At 39.0% G+C, this 15,028-nt stretch overlaps 1 protein-coding gene across 5 annotated transcripts in view; it reads left to right on the plus strand.

Moving 5' to 3' along the window:
• Positions 1 to 14,982, plus strand: part of LOC117154712 (uncharacterized) — a 41,787-nt gene extending 26,805 nt beyond the window's left edge. For 4 of the 5 annotated variants that reach the window (XM_033329936.2, XM_076622655.1, XM_033329938.2 and 1 more), the window contains exons 7-14: positions 3,905 to 4,227; positions 5,867 to 6,215; positions 6,525 to 6,856; positions 6,961 to 7,336; positions 7,886 to 8,138; positions 8,207 to 8,392; positions 8,736 to 8,873; positions 11,811 to 14,982. In XM_033329936.2, coding sequence (XP_033185827.2) covers positions 3,905 to 4,227; positions 5,867 to 6,215; positions 6,525 to 6,856; positions 6,961 to 7,336; positions 7,886 to 8,138; positions 8,207 to 8,392; positions 8,736 to 8,873; positions 11,811 to 12,044 — 2,191 coding nt within the window. In that variant the 3' untranslated portion in view covers positions 12,045 to 14,982. Of the gene's footprint in view, positions 1 to 317; positions 513 to 3,904; positions 4,228 to 5,866; positions 6,216 to 6,524; positions 6,857 to 6,960; positions 7,337 to 7,885; positions 8,139 to 8,206; positions 8,393 to 8,735; positions 8,874 to 11,810 lie in introns of those variants that run through there. The other variant, XM_033329940.2, reaches the window with a different exon arrangement.
• The last annotated feature ends 46 nt before the right edge of the window (positions 14,983 to 15,028 follow it).

Raw genomic sequence — 15,028 nt, forward strand, 5'->3', positions numbered from 1 at the left:
GGTGACAAAGGTCGTCAAAGAAGAAGATCTCGAGTTAGCTGATCTGAAGTTCCTCTGACCCGTGATTCATCGAAAACGTGTTGTTTCGACAGCGCTTTAGTCTTCTAGTGGTGTCACCTTATCCAATTAGTGTGAACTTGTTCCTGCAAATATTATCGTACAAAGCTGAATACGATGGTTCTAAGAACACTTTAATTAATACGTCCTTCGCTTCAGTAATATTGGTGCTATTTTATATCCAAGTTAAGAACAGACTGATAAATGGATGATTTCACGAGGTTCAGGGTTTAAGAGAAGTTCGAATCGATAGAAACGCGAGTAATCCGGCTGCAATATCAATCTCGGCGTAATATTCGAGAGTCGAAGACGTAGAAACGTAGTCGATGAACGTCGAGCACGATTGAAAGTGTGTCGAAGATGCCTCTGAAAATCGAAAGTGGCACCTACACGGTGAATCCTGTGGCCAAAAAGAACGTTTCCAAGTTCCTCCTTTGGAAGCACTGGCGTAGGAGGTATGACAATTTCTATTCCGACCGGCGTTTTGATTTCCAAGCGTGTACTCGTCCTACTCTCCATTTCGCGCCACTAGTTTCACCGATCTTATCTGACAGATCCTTTTCGTTAGTTGATCACGTGTATGAATCTCTCATTTGTTCTATTATTGGCGGTAATACACACGATAAACTATTGAATCTTTCAGCCTAGTATTTACATTTCACGTAATTTACGGTGAAACTTTTTCTATTAGTTGCTTTAGCGAACGAGTTCTCGCGAATGTAACGAACCGTTTTATTCATCCAACAACAACAGTTTCACTGTTTCCACTGACAGCTCTGTTAAACTCGGCTCGCGATATCTTCTCTTTTCCGAGCCAGTTTCCAGTGTTTCTTCTGAACTCGTGCTCGTTAACGTTGTGGCTAACGAGCTGTAATTTAATTACTTGATTAAGAGATGAATCTTGATAAAATTCGGCTAACTAGCAACGACACGCGATTTCTTCGATCGGCGAACGCACGAGGATTCTCGTGACGCTTTGACATTTTCTATGGTTCCCCACCACGTTCATTCCCACGCGTGTACGTCTACATTCATCATCAATACGTTCACGATCAAGCATGATCCGATCACCTTGCACTATCTTGGCATACCTTTGCTTCGCTGCACGTCTCATGCAATGCTCTTTTAATCCGTAACACCATTTGCATACAGACGAACTAGCGCTCGATCAACCGCACTTATGCAACTCGTGAAAGAAAAACATAAAGAAACAATACCAACTGGAATCTTCTAAAATTGTCCTATGGAAATGTTTGAAATTAGATACACTGATGGCCAGAAGTGTCAGGACACTTATTAACTTATTGTATATCGATGAATTTCCTATGTGATTTATTACAAACCTGTTATTTTATTGCCATTATATGTGAAGCAAGATTTAGAATTTTCCAACGAATGTAACACGAGTTAGGTGTCCTAATACTGTACAGTGTATGTAACCTGTCGTTTGAAAAGTGTGATTATACGAAACCGCGTGTATAACTAACAGTCTTAGTTTTTAACAAAATTGAAGGTTTTATTCACTGTGAATGTGTACGTCCTTTACACGAAGAATGTAAAATATGCAAATTAATTGGCGTGACGTTACAACTATCTGATTAATACGATTTAAAACAGATCGAACGTATCACTCGCTCGACAATATCGATTGCTCGTTGCACACAGACCACCTTACGTTCCTTTTCTATAATGCATGCGATTCTCGAAAGCGAATCGTACTCGATCGATGCACCAGCTTGCACTGCCTTCTGATTCTGCACAACCCCATGCGATTCGTGCAAAATCGGTATAAGCAACGATTAGCGTGCAATTAGTGCCGCGTTAATTCAACCGAAACCACCCAGCAGGCAGTTAGAAAACAATCGCAAATAGCGATGCAACGTTTCATCTATTTCAGCAGCTCATCTTTCACTATTCTCTACTTCTAGTTTTACTAGTTTTTTCTTTTTTTTTTTTTAGACTCCTTCTAGCTACGCTTTCAATCCTAAATTCGAAGCTATACAGGGTATTCCACGAATCGGTCGCCACGATATTTGATCTGGGTTTCTTTTTCTTTTCTCTTTTTTCTTTTTTTTTTTTTTTGTTGAACTGTCAGAACCAGTTCAGATATCGTGTTGACCGATTTATGGATCGCTCCGTATACTTTTGTCTTCATCGCTATTTGCACGTCTAAACGCGTTATAAAACATACGGTAGAACCTCGATCGCCTGAACATCAATCAATGTAAAATTTCACGATGGTCCCTCGGAAGAGAAATTGAGACACCAAAACAGAAACAATTTTTATTCAGAAGTTGTCTTTCCTGTTTAGAACAATTCAAAATAAGTGATCTCCGGGGACTAAAAAAGCTAGCTCGGATAATCGGGGTTCTATAGGTAGTAGATTTTACGTTAAGAGAAAAAAACGTGAAAGCTGGTGCTACATATCGACAGATACGTGGATTTATTACGACGGACTCGTCTGTATTCTGCCACCGGTCGATTCATAAAATTAGATCCACGCGAATAAAGTTTACACACGCGTTATTTGCTTTTTAAAGTCACGGGGCCACGCGGCACCTCTCTCTCTCTCTCTCTCTCTTTTCGTGATTCACGATGATAAAATTGTTTGCTCAACCAGTGGCACGATTATGCGCGAAATTACCGAGATTCACGGAGCATGCAGTTTCGTTAAGCAATCTTGTAATTGTTTTGTAGGATTTTCCGCCTTGCTTTCAACCGTGAACACACCGCAGTGTAACGAATTACGCTATTTTCCGCGAAACAATCGAGCATTTTAAAACGTTTATCTCGAACCGTTTCTCGGTGAATCTAATTCGATTTAAGCTCGATCCCACGATAACGCAATTTCTATTTAAACGCACTACGTGACTAAACGATCGTTCTAACGTTGATTAAAAAGGTCTAGTGAAAGTCAACGTCGGGATTAGCCGGTTTGCTGCAAGATAGCACCAGCTTTCAATTAATATCCACGATGCCCTCGAGCTTCGTTCCATCGTGGAAAAAACAGTCGATTCACCTACTGGTGCGGTTTCTGTCGTTAAAAAGGGAACGAAACAAGCGGAACGACTCGAGCTTGATGCTAACTCGTTCCGCTTTCTCGTGATCCTTGCCGTTTACATACCGTCGATAATTTTCCTGCTCGAAGATAGAGAAAATTGAGCGTTCCGCGATAGGTCGTGATGTCTCATTTAGTTCGTGAAATCGACGCGTTTTTCGCGTTTTGATATTTTTCCACGTGAATTGAGAGGAACGACTCGAGAGCATCGGATCATTACCAACGAAATTCCATGGATTAATCGCGTCGAAGATGATGGATTTTATTCGCGATGATTTGACTTTTATTGTTGCTCTATTTTAGACTTTTACTTAACAAATTAGGATATTTGCATGTTTATAGGAAATTTGAAAGTATAGAAATGCACACGCTGCACTTGATACTCATAATTATAAAACCACTTAAAAATTTCTAACTCTCGTATTTTATATTCTGCGAAGTTTCTAATTCTTGTAACTAATATGGCAAGGAACGAGATACACCACGCTAGAAATTATATTCAGAAACAATATTTCCCCGAGAACGAGTAGGCTATATTCTCTTTAACAAATAAGTGAAAAAATATATGATGAATGAAAGAAAGAAAAATTCGTAAATAAATAAATCTACCCTGCATCCATCATCTTCGTACGAGCAAGGAAACATCTTGAGAAAAAACAAGCAAATCCTCGATATGTTTTCTCGTAAAGAATCTTAGAGGCTCGTGATTGAGGTTCACGAGAGAAAAAAAAATAGAAAGAATAGAGATGGGAAAGATCGGCGAACAAAAAGGAAACAAAAACTCAACAGTGTGCACGAGGACCGCGGAGACGAGGATCGTCGACGAGCTTGCGGGCAAACACGTGGTGGCAGCGAGGTAGCGGGCCTGGAGGACGTCGGCGATTGCTGCGCCGCGACGCTGACGCCGTCGGTCCCAGGCGCCGCCGGCATCAGATCCAATCGCCGTACAAGGCCGCTCTCTCTTGCAGTACAACCTCTTAATTATCGACGCTTCGATCCGGACCCGAAAATCGCCATCGACATCGTCACCGGCCATCATCCTAACATGACTAGCCAGGAGAGCATCGGCAGCTGCAGTCTGGACGTCGATCAGTCCGCGTCCGACCGATCAGGTTGGCTATCTTCGATGTCTAGCGTTTTCCAATAGGGGCAGAGTTCACAACATTTAGACAAATTTTGGTCTGTGTAATTTTTGTCACGCGAATACGTCATTCCTGTTACAGGAGATCAACGAGTTAATGAGAAATTAGGTGTAAGGTTTCATTGAAAATAGCGTGTAAACATTTTGTCTTCAGTACCAGAAATTCTGTCATAAGACGGTAATTGAGAACGATAACAATTGAAGGATTTGCGGCAATAAGGAGACAGTATTTATAGTATTTATTGAAAGAGGAAAGACAATCAAGGTTTTCATAGCGATAAATGTAAAATTTAGTTCTACGAATATCAGTTGACTATGAATTTGTAGCATTTGGAAAAGTGATTCGACTTTGAGCTGGTGTTTGCTGAATTATTCAAATTACTGAAAAGTAGAACTGCCTTCTTATTGAAGTTCCTTCAATCGATGATACTGTACCTCGTTTTAGAAGTCCTTTGTCACATTTACGGCCAACAAAATCTCACGCTAGTTCTACAGAGATACGTGTATCACGATATACATACATATAATAGATACTAGTAAATAGGATATATGATAAGTACATAGGATGTAAACCAGAAGCCATGCGAAACTGAAAGGATTACAATAAATAATAAAAATACGATAGACATTGATGATGATGATGATAACATCCATATATTTGTTCTATCGCATTGGCCAAAACGATAGTTCATCGGAACACGCATCCATCATAACCACAGCCTTAAGTGGATTATTTAACGAATTCTTATATTTTACTCGAGAACACGTATGTAGTACATATATCGTGATACACGTATCTCTACTGCGTGAAAGCATTCGTAAACGAACTAAGAACGAGTAACTTTAAAGTCAAGTTCACGGAATGTCTACAAATCTGTGGAATTCAAGGGTCATCATGCAATGACCTTGCACTTGACGCATCGAAGGCCATGCAGAACGATCACACGTTGATCAACTCTCGCGCAACGAATTTTAGGCGAGACGATCTTGGTACGTTCAAGGTTATCGGTTCCCTCCACCTTCCTGTGGATCGTTCCTTTTTGCTCGGCCCCGCGGTGTCGATCGAATTTAGATCGTAGGCGAGTGCAGCAAGTGCAGGGCACAGCTTCTTTCTATCGTCAGTGCCAAGAGGAGCAGACGAGCAGAGAAGAGATGCAGAGAGGCGGTCTTGTCTCTTTTGCATCGTGACTCGGCCAGCCTCTTGCCATTCCAGGGTTATTCCTGTGTCGCGTTTCGAACGGGCACGTTTCAACCTTCCCGTGGTCTCTCCTCGTATCTGCTTCTATTTTCCGCTGGGAAAACGCTTTTCCATTTTTTCGATGGTTTCTCTTCATTATTCTTCATGGGATTCGCGTTAAAGTGTATCATTCGGATCGCGCGTTCGACTCGATTTGCGAAAGATTCGCATCGAGCGTGAACCACACGCGACCCCATTGCAGTCAGCATTGCGTGCTCGCGTCTCAAAATTATTATTCTACCGGACGTAATAAACATGGACGACTAGGGTGTGAAAAGCAGGCTGAGAAAGTGTATCAAGGAATTACAAAAGCATAGGCCTGCCTGTAATTAGAGCAAACCTTGCGAAACCAACAGAGGCTTCTGCTTTACAGAGAACACCATAGACACTATATCGAAGAAAACGTTGCACAGTCTGAATTTATCTTGCAACGGTGACTCGGCGTCTCAGGCGGAGAAGTTGGCAAACGGTAGCAGTGAAACGCTGCAAAAGTCCAATTTAACTCCAGATGAGAAATTAAATGTCAGCAATGGTCATCGAAACAGTCCAGAGCCAGAGCAGCTGACAGTGAAGAAACCGAGTTACTTAGGTCTGGCTTGTAGCATCAGTGGCTATTCGGGGATTAACAGATACGACAGCAAGCTCAGGGAAGGATTTCGATCGAGGGACAGCAGCCCTGGGACCAGGTTGATCAATAGAGACACCAGCCCGGCAGGTTTCAGGTAAAATATTTATCAATCAGACTGCAATGTTTTTTAATCTCTTCTTCTCCCTTTAACGGAGTTGCTCCTCGATCAAACGCTTCTACTGTCACAGATTTGGAAGTTAACAAACACAGGTCAATTTCAGTTAGCTTTGATAGGAAAAATGAAAAAATATATTTAGCGTACTAACATTAGTCATAAGTAATTGTACTTAGCATATGTGTTACTTGTACTGTCACGAGGTGAACGATTTGGAATAAAGATAACAATAAGGAACAAACTTTTATAAAGTTTTCTGGAAGTTCAATGGACGTTAAAATATTTCAGATCAAACGAAAATCTCAACGTGCCAGCGCACCCTTATACACCTAAGAGCCAGTCAATTTCACCCCTAGCGATGGATAGACAAAACGGTTTTTCCAACGGTCTGAAGGAGGAGTGTAAAGTGGAGACTTACAGGGAAGCCAGAAGTTCCATAGGAATCTATCAGGGCTACTCCGAGGTTGACAAAGGCGTGTTGCACACTACGTTCCCTGATATCAGTCCAGTTCAAGCTTCTACACCTACGAAACGTAGCCCTGGAGTATCGCAGATGATGTCTTGTAGTCAACAGAATAAACATTTCTCAGTGTCGTCTCCAAAGCAACCTACTGTTAACCGTAAGTGACTTGATCACAAATATATCTCAGACAAATAAAATTTGTATTCCCTATTTTTACTATTACTATTTTTATTGGAACTTTCATTCATAAATTGTTTGCAGTTTCGAATGCTTCGTTTGGCGATACGAGTATAATAAACGGGGCCACAGAGGAGGTGGAAAATCAGGTGGTAAACAGCACCACGAGCAGCGAAAAATCTTTCATTCAGCAACGAGTAGAACGGCTCTACGGTCCTGGAGCTCTAGCACAGGGTTTTTTCTTCAAACGTAGCACCAGCAGACTGAACACTAGCGACAGCAGCTTTAATAAGTCTAGTAACAACAACGACGTATCGGCTGACAATGCGAATACCGAGGAGTCTTTGAAAAATTTGCCAGTGTTGAGACACCTGAGACCAGAGTTCCGAGCTCAACTTCCTGTGGTTAGCCCTAGAAGACCTACCGATGGTTCGGAACAAATTCTCAAGCCTTTGCAAAGGTAACTTTTCTTTAAATATTTCATTCATATTTCTGGATCTTTCGACATCGCATTCGCATTAATCAGGAGAAAATCCGGTTCACCTTCACCGGGGAAAATGCATATGTTACCTATTCATTCGATCATTGTCATACAATTTGCAGACTTCTTGATTTATGATATTATTGACTAGATTATCATCTATTCGCTACCCAGACAATATTATAAAATTGTATTTCAAATGCAACTGTGCAGCATATAATCACACAGACAGAGTTCCCTTGCACAATTATGAGAAGTTATAAATTATAGATTTCTCTTGCCCAATTTTACCATTTTACATTGAAGAGGGCAATTAGTAGATGGCTTGCAGTTTGTAAAATTGACGTGTAGAACTTTATCCGTTTCATTACTAAACGTATTGCTGTTATGCAAGAAAATTTATTAACATTGATAACTTGCTACCGATGACATAAAATTTCGCCAATAATATCAGTTCGCTTGTGCAAGAGAACCCTGGCGGAGTTGAAGTGTCAAGGGAAATACAATTACGCATTTTTTCATCGTTAGGGTAACGCCAGTGTCACGTAAGGTCGAGCAGAAACCAAAAATACCAGCAGCTACGAATTTAGACGTAAATCTAGCGGACAGTGGAGCACAAAAGCTGAATTCTAGCGTGACCAGCATCCCAGATCAGCAGCCAGCTGCTCCAAAAGTAGTTCTACCTGTCTTAGAACCGAGCGCCAGCTCGACAAACGTGGCGAAACAGGTTGAGGAGGCGGAGAAAACGGTCGAAGAGAAAAATGGGCATTACTTCATGAAGGTACGCCTAACTGGAATAGAGCATGTCGAAAGAAACGTTTATTCACATTCTTTGCTTCATTGTTGCAGCTGCTGAAACAGGAGACGGACAGGCTGCTCTCGTTAGCCGCGTCAGCAGAAGCGGAATTGGCCAGTGACGATACTGTTGCACTTCCGGAAGAAGCAGCCGGAAAACTGCGGTCAGCTGCAGGCAAAGCTAAATTGCTCACTTCGCAGAAGATGCAACAGTTTGAGGGACTGTGCCAGAAAAATATTGTATGGCTTTCGTATATCGCTTTCCTAATAAGATTGTTAAATTTAGAATAACATTCAGATGATAAACAACACTCGTATTACCAACCATATACACTCCCGGTCATAAGTATTACGACGCTTTTTGGTTTCATAGAAAACATGATAAAATTATTAAAATTATTGTAAATTATGAAGAAAATGAGTAATCGGGCAAAGTTTAATACTCATGTATAAACGCTTAAGACTATGTGGACACTTCCTTATCTCTGACAACATTTTAATTGCAAAATTATAGATAAATCGAAACATAAATTAGTATATATACATTTATGTGCATATATTGAATATTCCATTTTTGTTGTAGAATCAAGTGCCTGGCGAAGAGTTCCCAACAACGAACGAGGATTTGGCGGGCTTCTGGGACATGGTGATGCTGCAGGTGGTTCAAGTAAACGAGCTATTCGATCAGATAGAAAAGTTACGCAATTCTCAGTGGCAAGAGGTATGTTCAGTTTCTGTTCACCCTCAGACAATCAATTCCTTGAAGCCTCCTGGGAAAAATTTTTATTCTCACAACAATACCGATAACGTAACGCCACCTGAATCGTCTTCCCGTATATCCTACTCGCACTCTGTTTCCAATAAGCGTGTACGATTCGATGATGCAACGTTTACCGACCCGGAAGAATCGAATCAGGTGAAAAAAGATTTCTATATCCCTCAAGTACCTGACTATGTAGCGCTTGAAATGCGTTTATGCGACGATGCGTTTCAAGTTCTAACCCTTTCCCAAAATTTAGAGGAATATGAGAACCATTGCGACGATTATGAAGTAGATTATAATGAAAGTAATACGGTTCTTTTTAAAGATATAACTGAGATACAGACGATAAAAAATGATAGTTCTCCTCTTAAACCATGCACTTCGTACGTCATCAATTATGTGAACAGATTACAGCATGATATAAGTCCATTTTACTTTGAAAATTGTAAACAATCATCCTCTGATTTGTATCTTCGTGATGACTTTATTGAGAAAAATATTTCACCGAAATTTTATACGATATTTAGAAAAGGCGATGATGAATTGAAACAGCAAAAGCATGATCATTCTTCAAGTAAAGGACAGAATAATTATTCAGAATTGTTCACAAAAGATACGCAAAAGGATATAAAAAAAAATGAAAATAACGCAACCAACTTGAAGACTATTTCTTCATCCAGTAAAAGAATTGTATCTGCGGATAAAAGAATGGGAAAGGTTCGACCGAAAGCTAAATCCTATAGTTCCACAGGGAGAAATCTGAACCAGGAGATCCAGATAAAAAATGGTCGAAGAACAAGATCGCATACTCCAGAAAACAGGCCTCGAAAAAACGATTCAATTAAGTCAGGTATCGGCGACGAGCAAAAGTCTTGTAATTTAAAGCCAGTCATTATCCACAAAAGGGGCGAAGAGAAAGTTCCTACTCCATCAAAAATTGACAAGTTTCCTTATAAATCTTTCCCTGCGCATAAAGGAAGTATTAAAAAACTTAGGCATAACGTCACATTTTCAAACGACATTAAAGAACTACCGCCAACAAGAAAAGATATTTCATCTGTTGATTGCAACGCTGTGAACATGACAAAATCATCTACAAAAAATTTATTGCACGCTAAACCAAAAAAGATGTTAAAAATGAAGAATGCGAAAAAATTGAGTCATAATTATTATGAAAGGTGTAATCTCTCTGTCGTAAGCGAAGTCTGGTCGAATCTCGATTTTGTGTATAATAATAAAAAGTCTCAAAGGAAATCCGATGCATATGAAGAAAATTGTACGTTTGCTGGGACGTGGAACGTAAGAAAGCAAGCAAAAGAATTAAAAAAAGAGCAGGTGGAAAAATTAAGAAAGGATCAGATAAAGGAATCCCCCCAAAAGATCGAAAAAGAAGCAGAAATTTCATCTGTAATATCCGATAATATTTTTTGGAGACTAAGCGACTCGAAACCTTTCATTCCATTGTCCCCAGAAACGCTACGCCAATTAAGACAAATCTATAATGTCGAAAATTATTTATCTTCAACTGTGAACAAATCTGAGAAACTAGAAAGAATGAAGGTTTACGACAAGAAAAGAAAACAAACTTTCAAAATCGTGGAAGACGAATCTTTGAAAAAAATGGTTTCTCGCGGAATCACGTCTAATCTTTTGGATAGTCGTTCGGAAAATAATTTTTTGAAACGATTGGACACCCAAGATACAAATTCTGTAAGCTTACAAGATAATTTCGAGACGGCAAGCGAAACTCTAAATCCTATACCGGAAAGTCACGATTTTTCCATGCAATGTATAAATTCTCTCGCGAATTTGGTGCCCCGTGTGGCGAACAATAAAAATAAATCGACTCTCGTTATAAATAATATTACAAATAATATTCCAACATGGCCAATCAAGGATGGTGAGATACGGAATTTTCTCTCTACTTTAATATCCTCCATAAGTTCTGAGATTGTGTCGAAAGTTACGAAACATAGTAGTTCTAAATTAAAAAATCGAGTAAGCATCAAAAAACTAAGTTATGGTGTAATTACGAAAAACATAAAATCTAAGTCTAACGCCAATGTAAACGTTATCATGGATATTTCGCAACATGTTCGTTCAAATTTCGTTTCTAGTCGTTTACCAAATAGAAAGAGTGGAAAAAGTATTATATCTACTGACCTCGACAATTATCTGCCATTGAAAAAAGGCTTTCACGTGAATAGTTATCTAGAAGATACGAAATATATGCAATTATTTCCGAATAATATCAAATTTCACACAAATTCGTCAAATACTAAGAGTTTCCCTATTAAAGTAAAACACGTGTGTACGTTTCTTAAATCAAATCGAACCCTTTGTCGATTATCGTTGTATTTGTACATGTATGGTATTCTGAGTCTTGTTTTTATATTTCTAAAGATCACCGCGTACGACGAATCTTCGTACTCATGTATTCTGAATCCTAGGATTTTGTATAATTTGTACTAAATGAATCATTATTAGCAGCGATCAACTATACCCTCTTGCGTTTGTAGAATAAAAGCCCTCTTCTTCCTCCTTCGGTATTTTTCCTAGATTTTTGTCAAAATACCCAAGTAACGGAGATTAAGAAAACAGTGCTAGAAAAGCTGGAAGAAGAAATCCGAGAAGGATCCTTTTTCTCTAAGTATGTTTTACTTATTTCTATGTATCTATAGGAAATGTAAAAGTGTAAAGGTGTATGTGATGCATGTAACATGTACAGATATTCGCAATTTCCACTTTCTCCTTTTTTTTTCACCTTTCACCTGTACTTCTTTCACCTGTACAATTTAATTCCTGACATTTCTTTACTTCTATCAGTCCTTAACATAGACGGTACCATTATTTTCTATTGCTAGTGCTTCATTACATTTGTAATATCTTTTGCAGACTGTACCAGAGAAAAAGACAGTTGCTTCAGCTCCGCAGAATGGCACCACTGCCAAACGTCGCGTCACGCCAATTCACAAACCAAAATCCACAGCTAACAGCGAAGCAAACAAGAAGGCAAGAGAAGCAAGAGAACAAGCTCGAAGGCAACTGATCGAAGAGAGAAGACGAGCGATGCGCTCGAAAGCGCAAAATTCCGAGAATACCGTGAAGATCTTCGCCCCCGATACGTAACGATAAAAAGAGGGGCGGATCTATTCAGCAATTCGTAGCAGCGTTTCCGGCGACGCTTAATGCCTCGAGCCCAAATCAAACCGCGGTATTTTGTATGCATTTTCTTAAACAACTCGAATCTCGAGCAGACTGACGATTAATTCTGAAAGCTTCTTAATTGACAATTAATACGATGCTCGTTGTTGCGTCTGGATCCACTTAATAAATAGATTAATGACAATTAAACATCAGATTGCTCGGTATGGAGTTGATTATAAACAATAATTATCGATATGCTTCGAACTACAATCAAACTCGCTTTATGTCGTTAATAGAGTTGAGCGTTGTGGGACAGCATACGAGCAATAAGAGCGATTCATGTAATTGATAAATATTTAGTGCGATCGGTTTTTTTAAGGATTGACTTTTAGTAAATATAAAAAGAGCCGGATCGATCGGGAGATTAAGTTTTTAACGTTTTAAATGTACGATATTTTATTACGATGTTTCCTCGTCTCACGCTCTTAAATGTTTCTCTTCGATTTTGTACACGCTGTGATGTTTCGTGCTAATCTTGTTACGTTTTATAACAATTTACGCTGTCGTTCGATTTCTACGTATTTAATGTTCACTTTACGAACGGAATAGCACAGTAACAGTTGAGCATCTTCGGCTCTTTGTTTCTATTTCATGTTTCTTTTTGTAAGATACTATGTCAAAGAAAATGTTACTCGATGAGAAAAAAAAAAGCAAATCAGAATAAGTGATTGGGGAGAAGATGAATTGTAAAAAATCATTTCTCAATTTTCATAGTAGAAAGGAAGGGATAAAGACTACCCTTTGCCCATTGAATCTTTTTTGCAAGAAAGCTGAAAAGTAGTTACTCGAGTAAAGCGGCCAGATCATATTTCTATATGGTATTTCTAGCGATCATGAGTAACTTATATTTATACGAATAGCATGAACGATCGACGATCGCTGATAAACGTTAATGATCAGCAAGATGAAGGTAGAGAAGTTTATAACTAATCGTGGAAGTTAGTCAAAACTTAGGAACTTAATAAACCTGGTTTAAGGACTGCAAGACAAGAGATATACTCGAGAAATATTGGTTGCCTTGAGCCAGGTATAATTTTTATCTTGTAGTTCATGTATATAATATTAACGATCGTTCGAAAAAAGCGAACAATCAACCGTGCTCGCCTAAGAATTTTTGCTTGCAAAACGATCGGGATCGGGATAGATCGCGAGTTGCAGGTTAAACCAGAAAAAGATTCCTATTATTTTTACTATCTATACTGTTTCTGTAACACTCGTAACAATTAATTGATATTATTATTTTAAACTCGATCGTTAGTTTGATCGCATTAATACCTCTCACGAGGAAATCGGTTTCGGAAAAAATATCGTAGTTGTGAATAGATCTTGCGAATTACCTGACAGACAAAAGGTGAAAGATTCTTCAGAAGAGTCCCTGCGCAAGCATCGTATGGACCCACGTTTGTCTAAACTGACATTCCCGTAGAGACGGTCTCGAAACACCCGATAGTTTAATTCCCATGTTAATTTTAAGGTGTATCTGGTAGATAAACTGACGTTAGCAGATATAATTTAGAGCTGGCCCAACCAAAAAACACGCGCTATCTAATTAAATACTCGGTATGATGAATGTGTCGCGATTTTCACGATGGTATTGACTAATGTGCTGACAAATTTATAATTCCATGCGCGTTAAAATGCAAAGAAAACAAAATAAAGAATAAAGCGAAAAGATGGAAAGGAAATTTCTCGAAGCATCGTTCTGCTTACTAATATGCAGTAACGCGTATCAATCTGCGTTATTTATTGACTGTTGATTCCCTTGGTGCCTTGATTATTTATACGTGTGTACATAAAATCGACTGACAACCGACGATTCGACGCGATATCACGTGCGATCGCTTTTGATCGCACGTGCCACAGACCCATCGAAAGACAACAAGCGAGTCGATAAATGAGAATGAAATGAAAACACGTTGGAAGCTTCTTTCTTTAATTAGTTGGTGGGTTCATTGATCAGTTTTCTTGCACAATATTCGCGATCATGGATAGAGAGACAAATAAGGAATCAGGATCATATAATTTTGTTCTCATTTATCCGTTCTGCCTAAAGACGAAAACAAATTTTGGTAACGATTTATTTTAGACTTCTAGCGAATCCATCAGAATTTTCTATAAAACGTCATCCTGAGTGAGAAACGATTAATTTTTTTAATGTATCAACCGTGTGCCGCCAGCGACTGTAAATAAGCGTGAGAGAATATTGCGTGGCTGAAACAGCGAGCGATTACAAGCAAATTAATCGTGTAATTTTCAGAAACCGTTATATACCGATATGAACATTGGCCAGCACGACAGAATTCACGCGTATTGCAACTCGTTTTTCGTACTCTGTTAGTTCTCTTCGTTCTTAGTTGCATCCTCGATATACTGTGTACAGTCCTTGTTTAGGGGCTCACCTTAATCCACACGTAGTAATTTATATTCAGAACAGTTCCCCGTTGCTTTTATAGGGGCCCATATGCCACATAGCTTTTCAAGAGATCGATCCAAAGCGTATATAAGGATAATCGTCGTGACAACCACAATCATCACGTTTCTCAAAATGTATTGTCTCTATTTTTTAATTCGCCGAAAATTTCACTAGAATTTGGAATTACGTCGTTCTTGAGAGAAAAATGTCCTGTGTTTTTATCTCATGAGTAATCGAAACTGCTTTTCGGAAACGACAGGAAGCGCAAATTTTTTACTTATCGATGGGAAAAGATTCGATGTCTGTTAAACGCGTCGATCATCGAACGTTCCCTTTCTCTTTTTTACGCGAATAAACAATTACGATTATTTATTTATTAGATACTAGTAAGCTGTCCATACACCTGTTCTCAATGAATTAATAAAAAATGATAGAAAAACATGCAAATTTATTTTAGTTAGAAGAAACACGAATGATAGGGAAGTAGGAAGAC

This window comes from Bombus vancouverensis, chromosome 11, assembly GCF_051014615.1.
Source record: "Bombus vancouverensis nearcticus chromosome 11, iyBomVanc1_principal, whole genome shotgun sequence".
Classification (NCBI taxonomy): Eukaryota; Metazoa; Arthropoda; class Insecta; order Hymenoptera; family Apidae; genus Bombus; species Bombus vancouverensis.